This window comes from Brettanomyces bruxellensis, chromosome 9 (genome assembly GCF_011074885.1).
Source record: "Brettanomyces bruxellensis chromosome 9, complete sequence".
Classification (NCBI taxonomy): Eukaryota; Fungi; Ascomycota; class Pichiomycetes; order Pichiales; family Pichiaceae; genus Brettanomyces; species Brettanomyces bruxellensis.
Window position 1 is genome coordinate 642,262 of NC_054690.1, and position 22,337 is coordinate 664,598.

Below are 22,337 nucleotides of genomic sequence, written 5' to 3' on the forward strand. Positions count from 1 at the left end.
TAAAGAATTAGAGATTACACATAATATCGATAAATAGTGTATATTTTATAATGTTATAAGTATATGCGATTATATATATTTTCTTTCCAAGTTGTGTAGTAAAGAATCTCCCTCTCTCTAATTATTGTTCCTGCTCCTTCTCTGTTCCTTCTTCTTCTTTGTTCTCATTCTCCGTCTCCTTGTTCTCCTTCATTCTGACCTCAATCATCTCATTGTACGAGCTTTTGGTCATTTTGCGCCACTTCTTACCCCAGATCAGATATGGCACGGTAATCAAAGTCAGCCCAAGTGTAATTGCAGCCAACGCAATGTATGTGTTTTTCGTTCCTGCATGTTGGAGCCATGGAGAGCATGCAAAAGTAAAAATGCAACCCAGAAGATTATTAATAAAGGCAACTGCAACCAATGTTTCTAATATAAGCTCGTCATATGTATCCAACACATAGAGCATTGAAATATTACTTGCGGAAGAAAACATGTAGCCAATGAAGCCAAGCCCAATGTAAAAGACCCGCCAGTTAAGCTGCTCAACAACTCCAAGTCCGAACATTAGTAGTCCAGCTGCGCCAATCATGCCTGAAAGAAACAGGAATAAAAGTCTGAACTCAGATTCCACAATTCCACGTCTCTTTCTGGCAAGCCAAAGCACAAAATAGTCAGTGAGCGAGCCTGAGTAAATGCATCCGATCGTCGATCCGATTATAAGCGGGATATTCATGCATGCAACTGTTTCAGATGAGTAATTGAATGGTGCAGAATAAAAATAAGTGTCTTCAGTGGTTAAGTAAAAAGTGAGTATTGCGTTTTGAAGTCCCCATATTATTCCTGCAAACAACACTGGAGGAAACCAGATGCACTTCACATTGAAATAAAGCAACCTAAAGTATGAGGTGAGGAACTCACGAGGAGACCGTAAAATCCTTTCGGCTGACTCTTTCACTGGTGCCAAGCGTTTCCAAAGGGGCCAATTCTTGTCAAAATATCCGAGCGTAAGATCATCATCATTGCTCACAATTCCATGTTGTGCCAAAGAGAAGTTTAATATGGCTTCACGCGTATGGTGCTTGAATCTCGTGTAATTAAAACTATCCTCTTCAAAAAGGAATATCACAATGAAAAGAGACACTCCACTGGCAATCGCGTTTGCCCATCCGACCCAGCGGAAACTGGAGTTCTCTGAAACATAATTTGCCACTAGTGGACCTAAATATGTTCCTAGTGAATAGGAGAGAACGTAAATTGTAATAACGGCACCAACCTGGTGCCTGAAGAATATGGAACTGAGACAAAGCTGAACTTGCGCTTCAGTACATCCTTCCGATAGTCCAATTAAGAATTGTGACCCAAAACTGTCGCCTACATTCTGCATCCGTGCATACCATATGGATCCAGCCATGCCAAAAAGCATTCCAATAAGAAAGGATAGCTTTCTTCCACAAAGTGATGCCAAAGGAGCGTAAAGCCAAGTCGAAATTGCAATTGATATAAATAAAACACCGGCAGAGTTATTGAGAGCATCGTATGATATTCCAGTGAGGTCGTTTATAGACTCCTGTGGTGTCGACGCATTGTTTGTGATTGCTGCAGTGACTGCAGTAAGAATCATTAATATTAGGAAATGCACAGCTTTCCTGTACCATGCCCAGTTAAATGGATCGTTTCTTGAATTTGTAGGCTGAGGAAGAAGTATCACACCAAATCTTGTTTTCAACTCTGGAATCATTTCAAGCGGAACCTTTGGGTCGAACCTGTAATCATAGTGAAGTCCAAGGTCATGAGGCTGCATAGTAAACTTCTCTACACCGTGAGAATTCAAATTTGTCGACATAGACAAGGAATGCGCCGATAAAGAGTTTGTTCCCTCTGTTATTGTTGAAGAACGCTGACTATCGCGTCGCTTCATCACTTCCTTGTGCATCTGTCTTATCACAGCAGAAGAATATATAGAATAAGTACCTGGCACATATTTGGGATGCCTTCGATCGGTGTACTTTTCCATTAGTCCAGCAGAGTGGCAAATCCGAATTTAGACAATTATCTGTTGTTCTATTCAAGTTCAGTAGTGGCTCAATATTTCAAGTTAGACGTGTTTTGTCTTCATTAATTTTTATGTTAATTTGTTCGACGTGTTGTTGAGTGGGGATTGAAACTGAATACTATTTACTTTTTTAAATTAAACGATTCAGCCAGCAGCCGAATTGCATAAAAAATTTCTTGAACTTTTAAATTTTTTTTTTATATTCAAACAAATCTTTTTTTATCAATTATCGACCGTGATACATTATTTATTATCTTCGGCTCAATTTCCCTATCTTCTCTCACCTTATCTTCCTTTCCCTACTTTTTTCACGAATAAAATTATTTCCTGATGGGAGTCACCGACCATGACTTTCACTTTCATCAATTCACGCTTATTATGCTTGAAAATAATAATGAGATCTATCGTATATTTCATACCGGTTAGTCGATTTTCGCGAAAATCTTCCTCTAGTTTGGAGGCTTTTTTTATTTGGGTCCTTATCTGAATTTGCTTTGCGTGACAGTTATTTTTTCCTAGCCTCAAAATTATCCACCGCAAAGATAGATACAGTATTTATTCACATCCCCTAATGTATTGCTTACTCTGCAGCAGTATGCAAGTGACAATGGCTTTATGACTACTTATTGCATGTAAAGAAATGGCATAGCAACTATCTTTAATGCGTGTATCGTAGCACCATTCAAGAAAACAGTACATTGATTAATTGTGAGAACAGATATTCCTTAAATATATCTTACATTTAGTTTAGTTACTGTTTAAAAGAAGATATATACGCAAAATCATAATGCGCTTTGTCAATGAAAATCTAAAAATAAAAAAAGTAAAAGCTACAGAAATTTAAGACCTCTGCACATCTACTGCTTTAGACGCTGTTCTGCAACACTCAAGATTCCAACACCATCCACGTATTCGTTCCACAGATCATCATATTTGCCCACCCGATCGACGTAATCGTCCCAATTGTAGTTTTTTGCAAGCCAGTGATCATAGTTGTGAATATTGTCAATTCCATGCTTCTCCACTAAATACGACCACAAGCTCTTATAGCAACCACCAAGTGCACAAGCATCGCTTAAATCGATCCGATAGTTTCCTTCCTGTGCCCCTAAGATAGAGCAATATTTCCGCACAATAGATAAGTTTTGGGAAGATCCTCCCACATAAAAAACCTTATTTGGCTTGGAGACAAGTGCCAAAGGATGTTGGTAGCTTCCATCCGATTTTATATCACCGTATCTATCGGTTAGCTTCTTCAAAACATCTTTTTCACACTTCCCTTTGATCATCTTACTTAGCTTGTAGTCCGAGCTATGAATATCTGGTGATTCCTCATTATCAGTGCCCCCTGAATTTGCAATCATTGGTCCAACCCTAAGTCTGCAGCTGAGAGCTTGTGATTCAATAATTGCAGCAACATCTTCCTCGATGGTCCACTGCAAACTGTCTTTACAAATTTCCAGCAACGCATTCTCATTCGCGTCGAATCTAAATCTTCTTTCACATGGTTTGGCATTCGGAATGATCTCACCTAAAGGAAAGTAAATGCCCACCTCAAGTTTTCCGTTCATTGGTTTCGATTTGTCTAATATGGCATCAAACTTAGTCCAGTCGCCTTTCTTTCCACCATACTTATTGTTAATCGCATTTCTTATACGCTCTCTTGCAAGAGCTCCATTGCAATAGCATAGCATTCCCATGTACTGATCCTTATTAGTAGGATGCTTGAAAACATGATAATTAGGACTTGGCTTGTACTTATCCGTTACTAATAAAACTGTTGTTGAGGTACCCATTGAAACAAGTAAATCATTCTTAGCCAATGGAAGAGCCAATATCGTAGCTAAATTGTCCCCAGTAAACGAATACACCTTACAATCAGGCGAAAATCCATACTTTGAAACAAAATATCTACTCACTACACCAATTGACTTGTATCCAATAGGGTGCACTTTTCCCAACTTCTTCCTCAATTCCGAAATACCATCGCAAGCAGTTTTTTCATCGCATCCATCAACTTCTGGACATGTTCCTGCGGCCAATGACAAAAGTTTGTCGTCATAATCATTCTTTTGTAAATCATAAAGATTCATACCACACGCATCCGCTTCATCTAATGCAACGATCTTTCCGCATAGAAGAGAGCTCAGAAAACTCGAAACAAGGGAAATTCTATATGTCTCTCTATACAATTCTGGATCCTTTCTAACAGCCATCTTCCTTATTTGCGGACCCGTAAACCGATAATGTGCCCGAGAACCTGTAATTTGGCTCAAATTATTTGCACCGCCGGCAACACTCTCAAATAATGAAATTTCCTTGGCGGTGGAATGATCCTGCCAGTTTGGAGCAATTTTAAAGGTAAATGCACCAGGAAACAACGTTTCTAGCATCGATTTCTTGGAGTGGCAAAGATCTGAAAGTAACTTTGGAGCATCCCGAGACCAATAAACAGAACCATGTTGTTGACATGATCCAGACAATGCTCTAACCTTTTCGAACGGAAATTTGTCCGCCTTCATTCGGTCAAAGCAAAGCTGAACCGCCTCTATCCAAACCTGAACAGGTGTAAATATCTCCCCAGTACTTTCTTCTGATTGAACACCTTTCTTAATGTGATATTTTTTTGAGAACGCTTCGTCGAAATCAACCTTATAAGTCTTGTGGTGCTTCAAATTCGAGTATGTTGAAATGATCTTCAACTGCTGAGTTGAGAGGTCAAAACCAAGAAACAAACTGTCCGACATTGGAAAAATAAATGTATGCTTTGCAAAAAACCAAACGTCGAGTCACTAACTCAAAAGCTGTTTAAAGCTCAATTGAAATGTTAGATGCTTCTTCTCTCTTAGCTGGAAGCCACTTGAGTGGATGCCGTCTGTATGGAGGGAAAGGTGGAAGTGACACCAAAAGTGTGACTAAGCTGAAAGCAGCGAACACGTAGCAGGTATATTTGATATCGTTAAGAACAAAACCAGTAAAAAGACTGATTGCAGCACCTATAAAAATTAGCGCAGTCGAGATGCTCTTAACAATTTGCTGTCCTTGGTAATCGATGTTAGCCTCTAAGATTGAAGAGATTGAATCCATGCTTAGTGTTTTTGTTCGATAAAAAAAATGTTACTTTATCGGACAATTGATTATGATCTCCTTCTTAAAGCTCACTTAAATACCTGTTTTTCACTAATTTCCTTTTTATATTAGTACTTGAAGTAGAATTAAGAATGAAACTCGAGAAGTATAAATTTTTGTCTCGTATACAAATAATTCAACGACTACCATATGGGCACAGCACTTCAACTCATATGCTGTTTCGCGAAATTTCTTTAGTTTGGCCGTAATTGCTGCCCTGCACTAGCCCACTATACACAACAAAATATATATACATTTTTTCCCCTTAGGTGTCTCGGAAATCCGAGGCTGACCAAAAAAAAGGACCTAGGAGGAGCTCGAAAAATTCCCCCATCAGTCTTACCGGTAAAATGTGGGGTAGCAATACGTATTATATGGTTGATACCTAAATCTTGAATTTTCACATGGAACTTTAGCTGTGATCACAGAGTTAATATATTTTGTGACAGAATGGCCCCACTTTTGATTTTGTTTAAGATTTAACTGTTAGGCCGGGAGATGTCAGTAAATATTTATATAAAGAGTATAAATGCACTCATATCCAACCGACATATCACGCAGTAAAGTTGTGACGTAGTGTCTTAAACTGTAACTGAAAAAAAAAAAAACTTCGATATTCTGTCCAGTATAATATATTATTTTTAACTTATTCAATATGTCATATACAGTGAGTTCAAATTCGGTCGAACCAAACCCTGCATCAATGATCCGTGAAGAAAGAAGGCGTACCAGCTTTAACGTCCAAAAGATGTTTGAGTTTTTGGAAGGATCAAAGCAGAAAGCGGTGGATACTTTAAGTATCATGCAACAATTGGAAAGAGATCCTATTCTTAGAACTTCGTTACGATACTATGAGTATGGTACAGAGAAGCATCGCGAAGAGACAGCCGCCAAAATCTCTAGAATGGCTCAATACATCGAAAAAGACGCTCCGGATATGCAAACATTTCAAAACAGGCTTAATCTCATTGCTGTGGTGGATCCCCAGCTCGGAACAAGAATTGGGGTTCATTTGGGTCTTTTTCTAGGAGCAATACGAGGAAATGGTACGGATAATCAGTTCAATTATTGGGCGTTCGAGAGAGGAGCCGCGTACATAAAGGGAATTTATGGGTGCTTTGCCATGACCGAGTTGGCACATGGTTCAAATGTGGCAGCCTTGGAAACAACTGCTACTTATAACCGCAAACGTAAATGTTTTATCATCAATACTCCACACGTTGGTGCTACCAAGTGGTGGATAGGTGGTGCTGCCCATTCTGCAACTCATACCGCCTGTTTTGCACGTCTCAAAGTTGACGGCAAAGATTATGGTGTGAAGGTATTTGTAGTTCCTCTAAGGGACACTGCTCACATGCTTCAACCTGGTATTGCCCTCGGTGATATTGGTGAGAAAATGGGTAGGAATGGAATTGATAATGGCTGGATTCAGTTTTCGAACGTTGAGATTCCTAAAGAATATATGCTTTCCAAATTTGCAACAATTAGTGATGATGGTGAGGTGATTGAACCACCTTTGGCACAACTAGCGTACAGTGCATTGCTTGGTGGGCGGGTTACCATGGTTACAGATTCTTTTAGAACTAGTGAAAGGTTCACAACAATTGCATTAAGATACTCAGTAGGTCGTCGTCAATTTAAGCAAGGAAAAGCCGCGAGTAACAACAAGAAAATGCCACAATCCGAATCGCAGATAATTGACCATCCTCTTCACCAGCATAGACTATTGCCCTTGTTAGCTTGGACATATGCTATGGGTATTGCCTCGAACCAAATTCAATCAGATTACAAAGCAACACTTAGCATGCTTGAATCTGGTGTCCGCACTCAAGATATGAAGGTGTTGGGTGTTGCAATAAAGAAGCTAAAGCAGCTTTTCGCTGATAGTGCATCGTTAAAGTCTACATGCACGTGGAAATGTTTACAATTAATTGAGGAATGTAGACAAGCCTGCGGCGGACATGGTTACTCCGCATATAGCGGTTTTGGAAAGGGTTATGCTGATCATGCAGTTCAGTGCACCTGGGAAGGGGATAATAACATTCTTGCACAGAATGCCGGTCGGATTACTGTTCAACAGGTAGCTAAGATGCTAAAAACTGACATGAAGCCAACAGGAAATTTCTCTTTTCTTGCTGGAAAGAGCAAAATTGGTCATACCATTGATGCAGAAGACATTTCGGACCTATCCAAATTATTGCTTGCATTGGAAACGTTGATATACAGACTTTCTTCGAATTGTCTTGATTTACTCTCCAAGAATGAACAAAATTGGGATTCTATTTCAACCGAAAAGAAATCCTTATCCCATCTATATGCTATTCAATACATGCTTTCGAAGGGAATTCAGAGATTAACAGAGATGCGACAGAGTAACAATGGAGGCATTAACACTCCAATCAAACTTCTACTATCTCTCTTCGCTCTTTCCGGAATCAAAGAGTATGCTGATGTTTTCTTGCAGTTTGATGTCTTATCCACCCAAACATATGCAAAACTGAAAGAAAGAATTGGAACGCTTTGTTTGGAAATCCGTCCAATGGTTATTGGAATGACAGACTCGTTCAAGTTCAGTGATTTCTTTATCAATTCGGTGCTTGGATGTTATAATGGTGACATTTATAATGATTACTGGAAAGCGGTGAACTCGTTGAATGATGCCTTTGATACAAAGGCTCCGTACTCACATGATCTCGAGGCAATGTTGAAGCGTCCAACTGTTGCACAGAGGGAAAATTTCGAGAAGGGCTCCAAAGTTTTGCAAAAGTTATCGAATTAGTTTAGAGTCCGAGGAATATTGATAGGATTCAATATCATACTTTGCAGGTTTTCTTTCTGTCTTCGGATTTCTATTATTGGTACCCGACTTTCCATCTTCCGTATTATTCCATAATTGATGTTATTTATGTTATTCTAAATTTAGCTATTCGGATTTAAATTGCTTGCGAAGTGCCTGCCTTCAGCTTTTTCAGGTGTCACAATTTTGTACTCTTTTTGTGGAATCAGAGTAGTGAACATACAAACTGATTCTATTGAGGAATATTATTTTTGCATACTTTTTTTGTCATTCTTTGTCTTACTGCCAACTAGCGTTGTTGGTTTCCTGATCTAGTTGTGATGATATTGGGGAAAAAGTTTTTTTTGCCGAGGTAGCTAAATAGAAAACTTTAAACAATGCCGAAATTTCTTATTTTGGATAATTGCATGTATTGATAATTTCCTCGAATAGGCAGCCCTCCATTTTTTTTCGATGTGCTTGGAGCCAGCCATTTTCTTACTCGTTTGTTTTCGAAGCCTTTCTTTTTTTATTTTCTCACACTGCAAATAGGAATCCTTGAATTTTGATTCACATTATTACAGCAAAGTTAGAACTATAGGGGGCTGGTGAAATTTTCCCTTCAGAGAATTATACTTCTAAATATAAGTGGAAATCAAGGATGGCTGATCCGGATTTTGCCTCGAGTAGAACAAATTTGATTTCCACAGATCAGTTTGTGCAAAAGTGGACTTACATCAGACATGTCAAAATAAGTGTATATAAGAAGCCCAAATCTTTCTCATTTGTTGCTCATCTCGTTTCATAATCATAACTCTTAAATACGTTTCCATCTTCATCAACAAAGCATACAGTTATAAAAGCTTCGACAAACACCTACACTTTTAATAACGAATAATCATTATAATGAAGGCATCATCCAACAGTTTATTTGCTGCTCTTTTTGCCGCTGGCACTCTTGCTGCTTACGTTCCATCTGAGCCATGGACTACTTTAACGCCTAGTGGAAAGCTTGCTGGTTCAACCACTGACTATGCCGGACCTTTCGGTATTTTCATTTCCACCATTTCTAACGGCACTTCATCTACTACTGCTCCATCGACTACGGGCACTGGTGCTGTGACCTCATCTACCACTGCTATCTCTCAGATTAGCGATGGTCAGATTCAGGCAACCACCAAGCAGGTGGTCTCGCAGATTGGAGATGGTCAGATTCAGGCTACAACTGCAACTAAGCAAGTTGTTTCACAAATTGGTGATGGCCAGATTCAGGCAACCACTGCCACAAAGCAAGTTGTCTCACAGATTGGCGATGGTCAAATACAAGCTACCACTGCTACCAAGCAGGTCGTCTCTCAAATTGGTGATGGCCAAATCCAGGCTACCACTGCAACTACTGCCACAAAAGCTGTTGTCTCCCAAATAAACGATGGTCAGATACAAGCTACCACAGCCACTACCGCAACCAAGGCAGTTGTTTCTCAGATTAACGATGGCCAGATTCAGGCTACTACATCCACATCCACAAAGTCTGTTGCTTCTCAGATTAGTGATGGTCAGATCCAAGCTACTTCTTCGACTCTTGTCAAGAGAGCTGCTGCTACTACTGCCGTTCACCAGGTCGGTTGCAAGAGTTCCGAGTCTTTGTCTCTGTCATTAAACAGCACTGTGTTAACTGACAGTCACGGAAGAATTGGATCTATTGTTGCTAACAGACAGTTCCAGTTTGATGGCCCACCACCACAGGCTGGTGCCATTTATGCTGCTGGATGGTCTATCACTGATGATGGAAAATTGGCCCTTGGTGAGAACACTACATTCTACCAGTGCTTGTCTGGAACCTTCTACAACTTGTACGACGAGTCAATTGGTGCCCAATGCACTGCTGTCAACTTCTACGTTGTCGACTTGGTTGACTGTTAAGTTCGTGCAACTAATTGTAAAAACGTTTCTAAACCGGCATGATGTGGTGTATATTAGTCCTTAGCATATATTTATATGGTTAACCTTTTTGTGAAAGGTATCTGTATATCTTTTTTGTCTTTATATATTTTTTCTGGTTCATTGTTTAATAAATTTAATGGAAGAAATATAACTTGTTGAATCGAGTGAAGTAGTGTGTAGTTCTCTGGTTCTGCTGACCTTGGATGGTCCGTTTAGCTGGGGGCATTATTTATGTACATAAATCGCATTTTCCGCGTGAACTAATTTTCAAAAAAAAAATGAAAAGCATCGATGAACAGTAAAAAAAAAAAAAAAAAAAACTATGCAAGAACAAATCCTCCACCTCTCCAAAAGAGCACTTGTGTGTTTCGTGCCCTGAATAAATGCCCATCCTAGTCTCGTATGCATTGTTATATAAATAATTAATGATTGGTATAAGGAAAGAGTTTGGACTAGTGGTGAAAGCCACTGATGGGGTGAAAGTCATTGGTGGACAACTTAGCCAAGTTCGTTATAGACGTACATTAGCATACCCATTTTACTCTAAAGTGGGAAATATACCACCTGCACGTCATTCCAGGAAGCAAACAGTTTTCAAGAGACTTATGGATGAGTTCCTGGGTCCAAAAAATTACAAAGGTGAATACTATCTGAACAAATATGCGTATCCAAACCAGGATCACACGACCAACTATGTGGATCCCGAAACAGAAAGAGGAAATTCGTTACTAAGTACAAAAGGTCATTCAAGTAGATCTGCAGAACAATCCAGCAGCAGTGAAGGTGCAAAAGATGGAGAAGAAGATACAGAGTCTAATTTGTTAGGTTCCGGAGGAAACGGTAAGGTGAGAAATAGTCTTCAACCGTTTCCTATGAATACACACTGTCATACAAACACGCAAGTGAGCAAAGAGATGAAACAACAGATTATTAATGATGTGGTGAATTTAAGTCTCACGCCTCAAAGCGTAGCTTTGAAATATGGGTTGAAGATTCAAAGAATAGAAGCTATTGTGAAACTGCATGAAATTGAGGAAAGGTTCAAGTCTGAAGGAAAGATTACCAAGGACATGCAGAAATTCGCAGACGTCATGTATAATTTGTTTCCACTTTACGACCCAAAGAAGAATGCAGAGAATTTGACAGAAATTCCTATTCCCGAGGCAACTAAGCAGTCTCGTTTCCTCACAATTGCAGAATCTGAACCTTTTGGACCCATTGACGCTGCCCAAGAATATGGACTTGAGCCTGCTGCTGTAACGTTGCAACGTTTATCTCATGGAAGTGAGCCATCATCGAATGATGTCAAAAAGGAGCAGAAGAAAGATAGTCGTTCATTTATTGCTCCTATGAATAAGGGTGATCGTTCAGCTTTCCGGTTCACTAATGTTAAGGTTGGTAAGGTTGGCTATAGATATGGAAAATCGTTCAGGGACAATAGAAAAGACAGGAAAATTGACTTTGATGCTGCTGGTAAGATGTATTACCCGATTGAGTGATGTTGTTTCATGGAGTTCTAAAGCGTTATCAGTAAATTTTGTAAATAGTCTAAATAAAGTAAGAACCCGTTTATATTTATCTTTACATCTACGATACTTATTGTCCTGTACTTCCTGCCGTCGGATTCTGCCGATGTATTTATTTGTCATTCAATTTCTCAAACTCGATGCTCTAATTCTTTAATTCTTAACAGTTAACGCACGTGCGGAATAACTTTTTTTTTTCACAACTATATCAGTCAATTAAGTACCTTATGCCCGGCCAGGCAAAAACCGAAAAGAACTACAGTTGTACCAAAGGCATTTATCTGATAGGTTATAATGACCCAAGACAATAAGAACGGTAAAGAACAGATTTGTTAGTTATTGAAAAGTTGTGCTTTTTTCAAGAAATCAAGTATTGAAGAGCAATCCTGAATCTTATCTGTTGGCTAAATCTCAACTTGCATTATCACGTGGAAGAAAAGTTCCGCCGCGTCAAGTCGGCCTTTAAATCTCGAGAATATAAATTATGAGAGATCTGCATAAAATATCATTCACCATGCTTTTTTCTCTTGGCTTACGGGCTGTGTTTTGTGTTTTGTATATTAGTGTCATCCATTATCATCATTATAATGTCGGAACCAATTCTAGCTGGTCATAGAGGGTAGGTGGTACAGCAAATCTAGTGAAGCATTGTTCAATTATTTTACTAACTTATCGGCCATTGGCTTTTGGATTCAGTTTTAAGGCTAAATGCCCTGAGAACACAATTCTTTCGTATGACGCCGCTGCAGATAGTGGTTGTGATGTTGTGGAGACAGACTTGCATATTTCTACTGATAATATTATTGTCATCTCCCACGATTCAGAAACAGAGCGTGTTTTTGGTAAATCTTACAATGTCACCCAGGAATCATATAAGGATACCCTTTCTAAGTTGCGTACATTGAGAGAGCCTCACCTTCCAATGCCTACATTGAATGAACTCTTAAAGTGGTGCCGGGAAAAATCTGAGAAGACTGGAAGGAATATTCAACTTATGTTGGATATCAAAAAAGATTGCGATCCTAAGCTGTTATTAAAACTTTTACTGCAAGATTTAGAGGAAGCTGGCCCAAACATCGAATATTGGCATAATAAATTAATCTTTGGAATGTGGGATTCAAGATATTACTGTAAAGAAATGGATCCTTTTCGGATTATAAACATTACGTTTGACATTGATGTTGCGGAAAAAGTGGTTGCTGAAATTAAGGAGAGGGGCGGGAGAGTTTCGGCTGTTTCAATTTTTTACCTCATATTATACAATCCTTCATTATCCAGGAAATTGTTCGATTTCTGTGTCAAAAATGACATCAAAATTTGGTTTTGGACGATTAATCTTAAAAAAGAAGCGATCGACGCTGTTAATTTCTGTGCTCTTCCATCCGGAGAAAGCATCTTGGCAGGTTTGATCACGGATGATCCAATTGAGGCATCTGCCAAAAGGCCAGAAAATTTGGGCATTATGTATAACGCAAATTTATTCGTGAAAAGGCATCTTTATGTTGGTTTCCTCTACTTACTGCATAACAATTATAATGTGGTTCCCATCTTTACACTTTTGAAGACCCTTGGACTTTTATAAGAATTCCATTTTATATATTTCAACTTAAAATAACCGCTCTCGTTTACGTAAAATCCTGCGTGCTTGTGCTATCATTTATGCCCGTAAAATATCACGGCGTCTAATTTTCGAATATTTCTCTTACATTGCCCATATAATCTTCAAGCTTTTTCTGAATTCGGCCAAGTATAAGAGCACGCTTGTTAGGACCTTTACTGTTATAAGATATCGTTTCTCTACAATTCTGTCTTTTTCTGCTGACAAAATTTTGTTGCGACAATTTTCATGTGGTTAAATCAAGGATTGTGTGCTTTTCTTATCCAGTGTTTATTTTTGGTTAAAACCACCACTTGTGCTTCTCAATATGACTTCTTTCTAAATTACTTAAAACATATTCATAATAGTCAACGATCTTTGCCAGATTTGAAATTTAGCAATGGAACATTTGTTAATATAGAGGATTTAGCAGAGGTAAATTTAAATCTCACAGAAATCATCCACTATACTGAGGAGGAAATTTTAAGTAAATCCTTCTATCAAATGGCGAAAGTACCCGGTTATAAAATCATTCATCTTGAAGGTATAGGTGAAACATGGAACGTCGACCAATTAGAAAAATTTACCATAATCATGAATAAGTGCCAAACTGTTCATAATATACTAGGATTTGTAATTGATCTCAATGCAACAGATTTTCAAAGTAACTCACTTCCCTATCTCAAGGTCGCCGTACATGATATGAAAATCAATTTACAAAAAAAGAAGAAGCACAATCAATTTGTCGGATTTTACATCGGAGACGATGATTTCAATTATGTTCTAACCAAAAGTGAGATGCTGCTATATCTTCAATGCAGCAATCACATGCCCCCGGACTTATTTATGACCAGAACGACAATTAAGTCAGTCCAACAAATAAATGAAGAATGTAAGAACTTTCCTACTGAACTACAAAAGTTGGAAATAAATACATCAGTACTACCATATTCACCACGACCCGGTCGATGCGACTGTATAATGACGTCTCTTTACTGCTATTCTAACCCAGAATCCAACATTAATTGGCATACAAACATGACAATCCGCGATAAAGTTTGCCAGGAGATCGACTGCAGTTCGATCGAGAATCACGCTGATACAGGACACTATGGAATATTTGGAGGATGCACAGAGGCCCAAAAGAACTCTATTATCCTCAATCTTTATTACACGTACCATAAAATGGATCCCAAATACTGCGATCATAATGGTCTAGCACAAATCCGAGATTCGGAGCCACCTGCATCAGACTTCAGAGACATAATAGACGTTGCGGGAATAAAATGTGGGGAGGAAATACCAGATGACTGGAGTAATTATGTCGTTGGAGTTAAGAAGCCGCAAGTGAAGCATAACGTGTCAGATTCCATTGACAACGTGTATGAACAGGAAGCAATTGCTTTCACAAATGGGGTAGCACGATGTAAAAACAGCATCAACAAACTCTTGGCTACCAGTATATTTATTATGTCAGCTCTGTATATGTTCTGTGCAGGTGGAATGCGGCAGATCTTTATAACAGTTTATATCTAAATGTACGTACTATAACGCAAAATGCACCAGTTTCATTTATACAAGTTAATGCTTCTCATCCCCGTCATTATTATCTTCTTTTTTCCCCCACTTTACACCCAAGAACCCATTTTTGCCATTAAAGAGTCCCATAGGTCTCATAAATGAGCCAGTATTCTGCGGATGGCCCACTAGATAGAATCTGTTATTTCCTTTCACGTCCAATGTCACATAGTTGAATTTTTGAGCCACAACATTTTCTTCGATGGCCTCAACACGAACCACTCCCACAGTGTACTTACTTTCAACAAAAAATCTCATTATAAGCCTATCCGTGCCATCTTTTGCTGTGTATTGGGTAGCCCTTATAGGTCTATCTCTGGTCCATCGATCTTGTGGCACATCACCGTAAGCTTTAAGCTTAATTTTACCTTTTTTGATTTCTTCATCGGAATATCCCAACATCTTAAGGCATTGTTGATTTTCTTCTATCATACTGACGACACGATTGAACGTTGATGTTTGTCCTGAAGGTGAAAAAAGCTCCTTGAACACTAAATATAACGAAACACTAGTCACACCAAGTGCTGCTAACACGATTGCGGAGGACAGCATAAATTTCGCTCCATTTTTAATTCTCTTTCCTAATGGAATGTTCTTTTTAGCTGTTGGATTTGCAGATGGATTTAATGTGCATTTAGATTCAGAGAAGAATCTGATGTGATTATGCACGGTCGGAACTTTACACCTCACAATTGGTAAAAGTTCAGACAATATTCCTGTTGACGGAAGCCCACACGCAAATCTTCTGGACAGCATATTCCCTTTTAAGCAATTTGATTTGATTGAAATGTCAATTTTATAATTCTGGTTGGATCGACATGCCTCTAAAGATTGACTTCACTGTCCTATATGCTTTTTTATTTTTTATTTTTTTTTTCCATCCAATTTTTTCGCAGACGCTTCGAACGATAAAGGCGTGTGTGTGTACTTACATTTACCCCACAAGCCCAAAAATAGTTCTTGGAAATAGGCCAGGGTAAAGTTATGCTTTTGAAGGTAAATAAATCAAAATCAAGCACTTGGAATCGATGAATATGTGTCTGAGACTTGTAGTGTGTTCTCAGATAAGCAGGAGGAGTAGGTTCGGATATATATTCATAATTCGGCGAAAAAAAGCGTCAATCGACTCATACAAGCTGTCTCTTGACTTGAAGCTAGTAAGCCTGTTGTAATGGTTGTACATGCCCATAATCTTTGGAACACACCAAAACAAGAATCCTTGTACGTACATGATACTTAGCATGATTAATCATTAGTACTGCATTGAATTAATGTTTCAATTCTGGTAATATAATTCAGGCTGGCATTGCTAGAGCCACAGCATGAGGTTATGTCACGTGACCAAAACGATGTTGGTGGAGAAACTATCCATCAAAGATATATACACAAAAGCAATGCCTTCTTATACATGGTGACAGTTTGAAAATATGTAATTTAGTGGCAGTTAGGGAGTAATTAGTGATATGAATGTTTAATGTTTAGGAGGTCGTAAATACCAAGGAGTATTTAATTTTAAAAACATCCAAAAGCGGTAACAAAAGTCCGCATGAGAATGAAACCAGCAAAAGAAAGCGAAGAAAAACAAAAACTTATATAAGAAGCCGCGAGTAAGTAAGTGAAAAAAAAAAAGGTTCATCTTAAACTTGGACAAAAAGGCATGCTAAGTCAGATGCCATTAAAATATTAGAGCTTATTTGAACAATTATCCGGCATTTACTCTAATTACACAGGAAACATCTATATAACAAAAATGGGAAAAGCAGCAGAACTTATCAAAGCTAACAAGTACTTTATGAGCTCCAAGTCATGGTGTCCAGATTGCAAGTACGCTAAGGCCATCTTTCAGAAGTATGGTGTTTTGGACAAGGTTAAGATTGTTGAGTTAGATAAAATTGATCCAAAGGAAGCTGAAAGTTTGGAAAAAGAGATTACTGCCATAGTGGGAGAAAGTGGGTCCCAACTATTTTTTTCAACGGCAAGGAATTTGGTACTGAAGAAACTTTAAAGAAGCTCGAGAGTCATGATCAGACGAAGAAGACATTTGAGCAGGCAGGTCTTTTGTGATTAGCTTAGTTAATAAAATATATTATTTAATTTCTGAATTTTGTGTAGACAGGGGGTGTAACGTTTTAAAGCAGGGGGTGCAATTTTTTTAGACATATTTTTTTTAATTATCAGGTGCTGGTACACTAAGTGAACTATTAAATTGCAACGATGACACACTCTACTTTTATCACAATATGCAAATAACATGAGAGTGATAGTGTATCAATAAAAAGGAACTTTGTACATTTATTGATAATAATGTACAGCTTTACGAAATACAATATCAGTGTTAAACACAGGGTTAACAACTCGAGAACATTAGCTACTGTGTGACTTAACAACCGTTTCGAGATGAATAATGGGCGGAGAAAAGTCGACAGAGGAAAATATTACAATAGAAAGATGGGAGAGCGGAGTTTTGAGAAGAATAAGCAAGAAACATGGTAAAATGGTAGAGCGGAGGTCGCAACGGTACATTATAAAGAAACAAATTTGTGTACGCAGGTTGTGTTAATGCTCGAAAGCGGGGGTGGAAGAATAAGTGAAGAAATCATGAATACAAATTTTTTTGATTGTTTTGAGAATCTTCGCAAAGTTCTTAAGAGTACACACACAATAGAAGAATATGACGGGATGATCAGTTCAGTATATCAAAACTGTACCTTTAATTGAATATGCAGAAACTCAGTAAGGTATTGGACGGGAGGCAAAATAATGGAAAAAATAGGGGACAAATAAGGCGGAAAGTTGGAAAGATACCTCCATCAAAACATGAATGAAAACAATATTTATGGGCTGGCTTGGTTCAATAACTGCAATGAAATAACGGTAGCTACTAAGTAAATTGGATGTGCAAAAAACACTGTTTCTAATTTGTTTGTCCTTCGATATCCAGCAAGTAAGTTGTGTGTTAAGAAATTCAGGGGATAATTAATATGAGTCCTCGATTAACGTACTACAGGTAGATGAATACTCATCGTTGCCAGGTAGGAAAAAAACACATTTGAAATATACCAGGACAGAACGGCGTTTCTATTGGATCTAAAGGCTTTCCGCTTTAAGAAGTAAGACGTTGGTGCTGATAATTATTTAATTACATACGTATTGTGGAAAAAGCAAAGAAGATAATCAAAGTTATTGTTTCGAATGTGATTCAAATTACTCTAGTTTTCTAAAGGTCATTCATATTCTAAAAAATGTCTCAACAAATTCTTTGTTTAAATTTCAGTCCAGGCGAAATTGTCCAATGACGATGGGTTGAATCGGTACCAAAAGAGAAAAAAAAAGAGAGAGCGAAAATAAATAAGATGCCGTAATAAAGAAAATTGGGATTGCAAGCGGCAAAAAAATTATATGAGATGTGAATAGATAAGATAGAATCAGCTTATAGGTAAGAAGTGTCTCAAAATCTTAAGTACCAGTGGTGTATGATAGAAATAAGAAAGTGATTACATGTAATAAAGTTAGTGTTAGTTTTCCGGATCGGAATGTAAAATGTATCAAATATTCTTAATACACTTTGGTATGGAAAGCAGGAGTTTTAGCTAATGTGAAAGGCTTAATTAAAATAAATCGAGCGGTCTTTTTGAACAATAGAAAACGATAGAATATTGATGAAAAACTGTAGAAAATTGTCGGAGTTCTAAAGAGGCTCGAGGATCTGGGCATTTTTTTCTAACAGAAAAAATAAAATAGCAGGAAGGTCAAACCCCACCTTTCGGAAAAACTGATCAAGGTTCAACTTAATGGGAAGGGATATACACCCCATAAGTCGATATATCTTATCGGGAAGCGAACCCAGAAAGTTTTGGCCTGAAGTATCTGAACATAGCAAAGATCAAAATTAAAAAGTTTCAGTGTGACAGATTACAAACGTATGGTTATCAATTATTTCTCCATCAGATGAATGAAAGCAGGAAAATTAGTAATGGAAAAAACAGCGAAAGAAACGAAAAATGATTTTATAACCGCAACTGGTGGGTGCATTTGGATTCTTTTAATACGGACAGAAAATTTATTCTTATTGTTCGACAACACTAGAGTTTACCATTTCGAGAAAATATTAGGTAACAGGAATGAATCTTAGAGTACTTGACCGCGTGGTGATCATTAGTTTTTTTCTTTCTTTTCGATTCCATTCAGGCCATTATTGAAATCAAAAGACGATTAATTACGCTGTATAGGATTGGAGAAAAATAGCTGTTGAACAGAAACTGACTGTGGTATACTATTTAGGGGTACGGAAAAATCATAAAAAAAAAATTGTCCGACGTTGACAAGAATAGAATGAGGGGAATACGACACGGTGATACGGAGGCTATGAACTATTGAATAAATGATATAACAAGACAAATTCACAGAAAGCGATGATAAAGAAGGACTAAAAGCGCCCGGAAATAGAGAATATATCAAAATCTTGTATGGTGCTTAGTTATAATCAAAGCTGATTAATTAAACATGGGTATAAAGTGTAGGTCAAAATATGCTCCTCACAAATATAAAGTGGAGATGATTCGGTGGCAAAAAAAAAAATAATATGGGGAAAGATACCAGAGGAATAATGATTACTACGGCGAAAACCAGCAAATGAAAAGAAATAGAAATTGGGCTGTAGAGATATATATTATGCGTATCACATACACCACCACACTTGAGTATAATAAATAATGTATGAATGGAACTCAAGAAAAGTACAAGAAACTAAAAGAATAACGTAGGTCAAGACAGACAATAGGGGGTGGAGTAAAAAACAAAAAGTAAAAATAATAGTGAAATAAGGTTTTACCGGCTTAAAAGTGATTCAAGGAGGAATTAAGCACAAAAAAAATTATGCATGCTTTAACCGGTACCTTGACGGTCATCTGGAACAGTCCCCATTGTTCTGACAGCTTGTTGCTCAATACCGAGAGTCGGATCTTGCTCTCAGGAACCCCGCCTGAAAAATGGGGAGGAGGTACATATACACATTTGCTTTTATGGCGTTCGTTCTTTATTTTGTTTATTTTTAAATTACATTTATGATATGTTTTCCCTGTATATATAAAGAGGGGGATTTCCCATTTTTTAGCCTTATCGGTAGTTGCGTTTGTCTATTTCGTAATCTGTCAGTTTTGCCTCCTTCCTCTTCTTTCTTTATCCTTAAGCTGTGAATCGTATTATCTTTCGATAAACAACTTTAACAAAAAAGAAAATGTTCAGATACACTGCTGCAAAGGCATTCTCAGCTGCTTCCAGAGCAGCTCTCAAGCCAACTATGGCTTCGAGATTTTACTCTTCTTCTAAATTGTCCAAGACCATCACGTTGCCAACGGGTGAAACCTACGAGCAACCGACCGGATTGTTCATCAACAACGAATTTGTTTCTGGTAAGCAGGGCAAGACGTTTGGTGTTATCAACCCATCTACAGAGGAGGAAATATGTGAAGTTGCAGAGGCTATGCCCGAGGATGTGGATTCCGCTGTGGATGCCGCAGAGAACGCATTCAACTCAGACTGGTCTTTTGGCGATCCAGCCAATAGAGGTAAGGTTCTTTACAACTTGGCAGACTTGATGGAGGCTCACAAGAAGACTTTGACCTCTATAGAGTCTCTGGACAACGGTAAGACTTTGGCCAACGCTGCAGGTGATGTTGGTCTTGTTATCAACTACCTCAGATTTTGTGCTGGTTATGCCGACAAGTTAGATGGTGAGGTTGTTGACACAGGCTCGGGATACTTGAACCTTGTCAAAAGAGAACCTTTGGGTGTTTGTGGTCAAATCATTCCTTGGAATTTCCCACTTTTGATGTGGTCTTGGAAGATTGGCCCTGCTCTTGCCACAGGTAACACTGTTGTGCTTAAGCCAGCTGAGGCAACCCCATTGTCTGCCCTTTACTCGGCTAAGTTGGCCAAAGAGGCTGGTGTTCCAGCTGGTGTCTTGAATATTGTTTCTGGTTTCGGTAAGACTACCGGTGAGGCCATCGCAACCCACCCTAGAATCAGAAAAGTTGCATTCACCGGCTCCACCAGAACTGGTAAACATATCATGACAGCTGCTGCCCAGTCTAACATCAAGAAGGTCACTCTTGAGTTGGGTGGTAAGTCCGCCAACATCGTCTTCAACGACTGTAACGTCGACAAGACCATCCAGAACATTATCACAGGTATTTTCTTCAACTCCGGAGAGGTTTGCTGCGCCGGTTCCAGAATCTTCATCCAGTCTGGTATCTATGACACCATCATAGAGAAATTGAAGACCGCTGTTCAGGCTATCAAGGTCGGAAACCCATTCGACCCAGCAGTTTTCCAGGGTGCTCAAACATCGCAGATGCAGTTGGACAAGATTCTTGGCTACGTCGAGAAGGGTAAAGAGGAAGGTGCACATCTCCTTACTGGTGGTGAGAGAGAGGGTAACAAGGGTTACTTCATCAAGCCTACTTTGTTCACAGAGGCCAAGCCTGGTATGGCTATCTACGAGGAGGAGATCTTCGGACCATTCGGTGTGATCACCAAGTTTGACACTCCGGACGAAGCCCTTGCTCTTGCTAACAACTCCGAGTATGGTCTTGCAGCTGGTATCCACACAGAGAACCTTAACACAGCTAAATATGTCTCCGACAGACTAAGAGCCGGTACCGTGTGGATCAACACTTACAACGATTTCCACTATGCCGTTCCATTCGGTGGATACAAGCAGTCCGGTATTGGAAGAGAGATGGGTAAGTCCTCATTTGACAATTACACCCAGGTTAAGGCCATCAGAACAAAGATCGATGAGACCGTTGGCACTAAGCAGTAAGCGCATTGCTTTATTTTAATTTTAAGACTTATTCCATGGGTATTCCTATATTCTCTGTATTTAGTTGAATCGAATTCATACGACTCTAAGTGATGTGGTACGTAGAAGAGATAATTAAGATAGGTAGAGGGGCAATTAAGTTATGCAGAGTATAGTATATTATACATGGTGATTGCAAGTGTGATGAGAAAAAGGATTTCGACTATCCACTGACGTATGCAGTTACAAAATGATCTATCAAGAGGAAAGGTTACACTAGAATAATGTTATACTGTTGTGACAAAATAAGGATTCTGCTTCAATTAAACGGCACTCTTTACTATTGTGGGCAACCGTGTTTTGCCTAATTCACATCATAGCGCCTTTCATGTCGCTATCATCTGCACACACAACTATTCATAATTACAATGGATCGAACCACATGGATAGTTACTCGAGCATCTGGAAATACACGAATCCTGATCTGGAAAAAAATATGTTACGGTAAAAAATAAACGCGCTATGAATTTTGAAGGAGATACGTTTTTTTATACTTTTGCAAGTTAATATTCAGCAATAGGCACGTATGGCAAGGAGTAAAACACCTTTTTTATTTTAACAAAATTATATATTCACTGTTACATTGTATCAATGAATAATTGCATAACTTTAATTGGAGTTTTCGTTACAAGTTTGTCTACATTATATGTACATCTCTTCTTCCTATACAGTACAAGCGTGTCCGTAAAAATAACCCCAAAAATTAAACCGCGTAATTGTCCTCACAGATTAGTCGACATTTATAGAGTAAGCTGAGAAATACAGTAAAAGTAAATAAACGCTCAAGTGTGGAAAAATTTTTGAGATGGAAAAGTGAGAAAAAAAAAATAATTGAAGTGCTGTATTCAAGAAAAGGAAACAACGAAAACAAAAACAACAACAAAAAG

General features: G+C 38.4%; 10 protein-coding genes across 10 annotated transcripts; 7 read left to right on the forward strand and 3 right to left on the reverse strand.

Annotated features, from left to right (window-relative positions):
- Positions 1–121: 121 nt before the first annotated feature.
- Positions 122–1,903, reverse strand: BRETT_002163 (uncharacterized protein; the record flags this gene model as incomplete). The annotated part of the gene is made up of 1 exon (XM_041280701.1): positions 122–1,903. The coding sequence occupies one exon, from the start codon at positions 1,901–1,903 to the stop codon at positions 122–124; it is 1,782 nt and encodes a 593-aa protein (XP_041138492.1).
- Positions 1,904–2,895: 992 nt separating this feature from the next.
- On the reverse strand, positions 2,896–4,785 carry BRETT_002164 (uncharacterized protein; the record flags this gene model as incomplete). The annotated part of the gene is made up of 1 exon (XM_041280702.1): positions 2,896–4,785. One exon carries the CDS (start codon positions 4,783–4,785, stop codon positions 2,896–2,898), a length of 1,890 nt encoding a protein of 629 aa, XP_041138493.1.
- Positions 4,786–5,822: 1,037 nt separating this feature from the next.
- On the forward strand, positions 5,823–7,946 carry BRETT_002165 (uncharacterized protein; the record flags this gene model as incomplete). Its single annotated transcript, XM_041280703.1, has 1 exon — positions 5,823–7,946. The coding sequence occupies one exon, from the start codon at positions 5,823–5,825 to the stop codon at positions 7,944–7,946; it is 2,124 nt and encodes a 707-aa protein (XP_041138494.1).
- A 903-nt stretch (positions 7,947–8,849) lies between these two features.
- BRETT_002166 (uncharacterized protein) lies at positions 8,850–9,866 on the forward strand (the record flags this gene model as incomplete). Its single annotated transcript, XM_041280704.1, has 1 exon — positions 8,850–9,866. The coding sequence occupies one exon, from the start codon at positions 8,850–8,852 to the stop codon at positions 9,864–9,866; it is 1,017 nt and encodes a 338-aa protein (XP_041138495.1).
- A 446-nt stretch (positions 9,867–10,312) lies between these two features.
- Positions 10,313–11,386, forward strand: BRETT_002167 (uncharacterized protein; the record flags this gene model as incomplete). Its single annotated transcript, XM_041280705.1, has 1 exon — positions 10,313–11,386. One exon carries the CDS (start codon positions 10,313–10,315, stop codon positions 11,384–11,386), a length of 1,074 nt encoding a protein of 357 aa, XP_041138496.1.
- Positions 11,387–12,000: 614 nt separating this feature from the next.
- BRETT_002168 (uncharacterized protein) lies at positions 12,001–12,995 on the forward strand (the record flags this gene model as incomplete). Its single annotated transcript, XM_041280706.1, has 2 exons — positions 12,001–12,032; positions 12,110–12,995. 2 exons carry the CDS (start codon positions 12,001–12,003, stop codon positions 12,993–12,995), a joined length of 918 nt encoding a protein of 305 aa, XP_041138497.1.
- Positions 12,996–13,514: 519 nt separating this feature from the next.
- On the forward strand, positions 13,515–14,546 carry BRETT_002169 (uncharacterized protein; the record flags this gene model as incomplete). The annotated part of the gene is made up of 1 exon (XM_041280707.1): positions 13,515–14,546. One exon carries the CDS (start codon positions 13,515–13,517, stop codon positions 14,544–14,546), a length of 1,032 nt encoding a protein of 343 aa, XP_041138498.1.
- Positions 14,547–14,591: 45 nt separating this feature from the next.
- Positions 14,592–15,344, reverse strand: BRETT_002170 (uncharacterized protein; the record flags this gene model as incomplete). Its single annotated transcript, XM_041280708.1, has 1 exon — positions 14,592–15,344. The coding sequence occupies one exon, from the start codon at positions 15,342–15,344 to the stop codon at positions 14,592–14,594; it is 753 nt and encodes a 250-aa protein (XP_041138499.1).
- A 994-nt stretch (positions 15,345–16,338) lies between these two features.
- BRETT_002171 (uncharacterized protein) lies at positions 16,339–16,593 on the forward strand (the record flags this gene model as incomplete). Its single annotated transcript, XM_041280709.1, has 1 exon — positions 16,339–16,593. One exon carries the CDS (start codon positions 16,339–16,341, stop codon positions 16,591–16,593), a length of 255 nt encoding a protein of 84 aa, XP_041138500.1.
- Positions 16,594–19,824: 3,231 nt separating this feature from the next.
- On the forward strand, positions 19,825–21,411 carry ALD4 (potassium-activated aldehyde dehydrogenase; the record flags this gene model as incomplete). The annotated part of the gene is made up of 1 exon (XM_041280710.1): positions 19,825–21,411. The coding sequence occupies one exon, from the start codon at positions 19,825–19,827 to the stop codon at positions 21,409–21,411; it is 1,587 nt and encodes a 528-aa protein (XP_041138501.1).
- Positions 21,412–22,337: the final 926 nt, after the last annotated feature.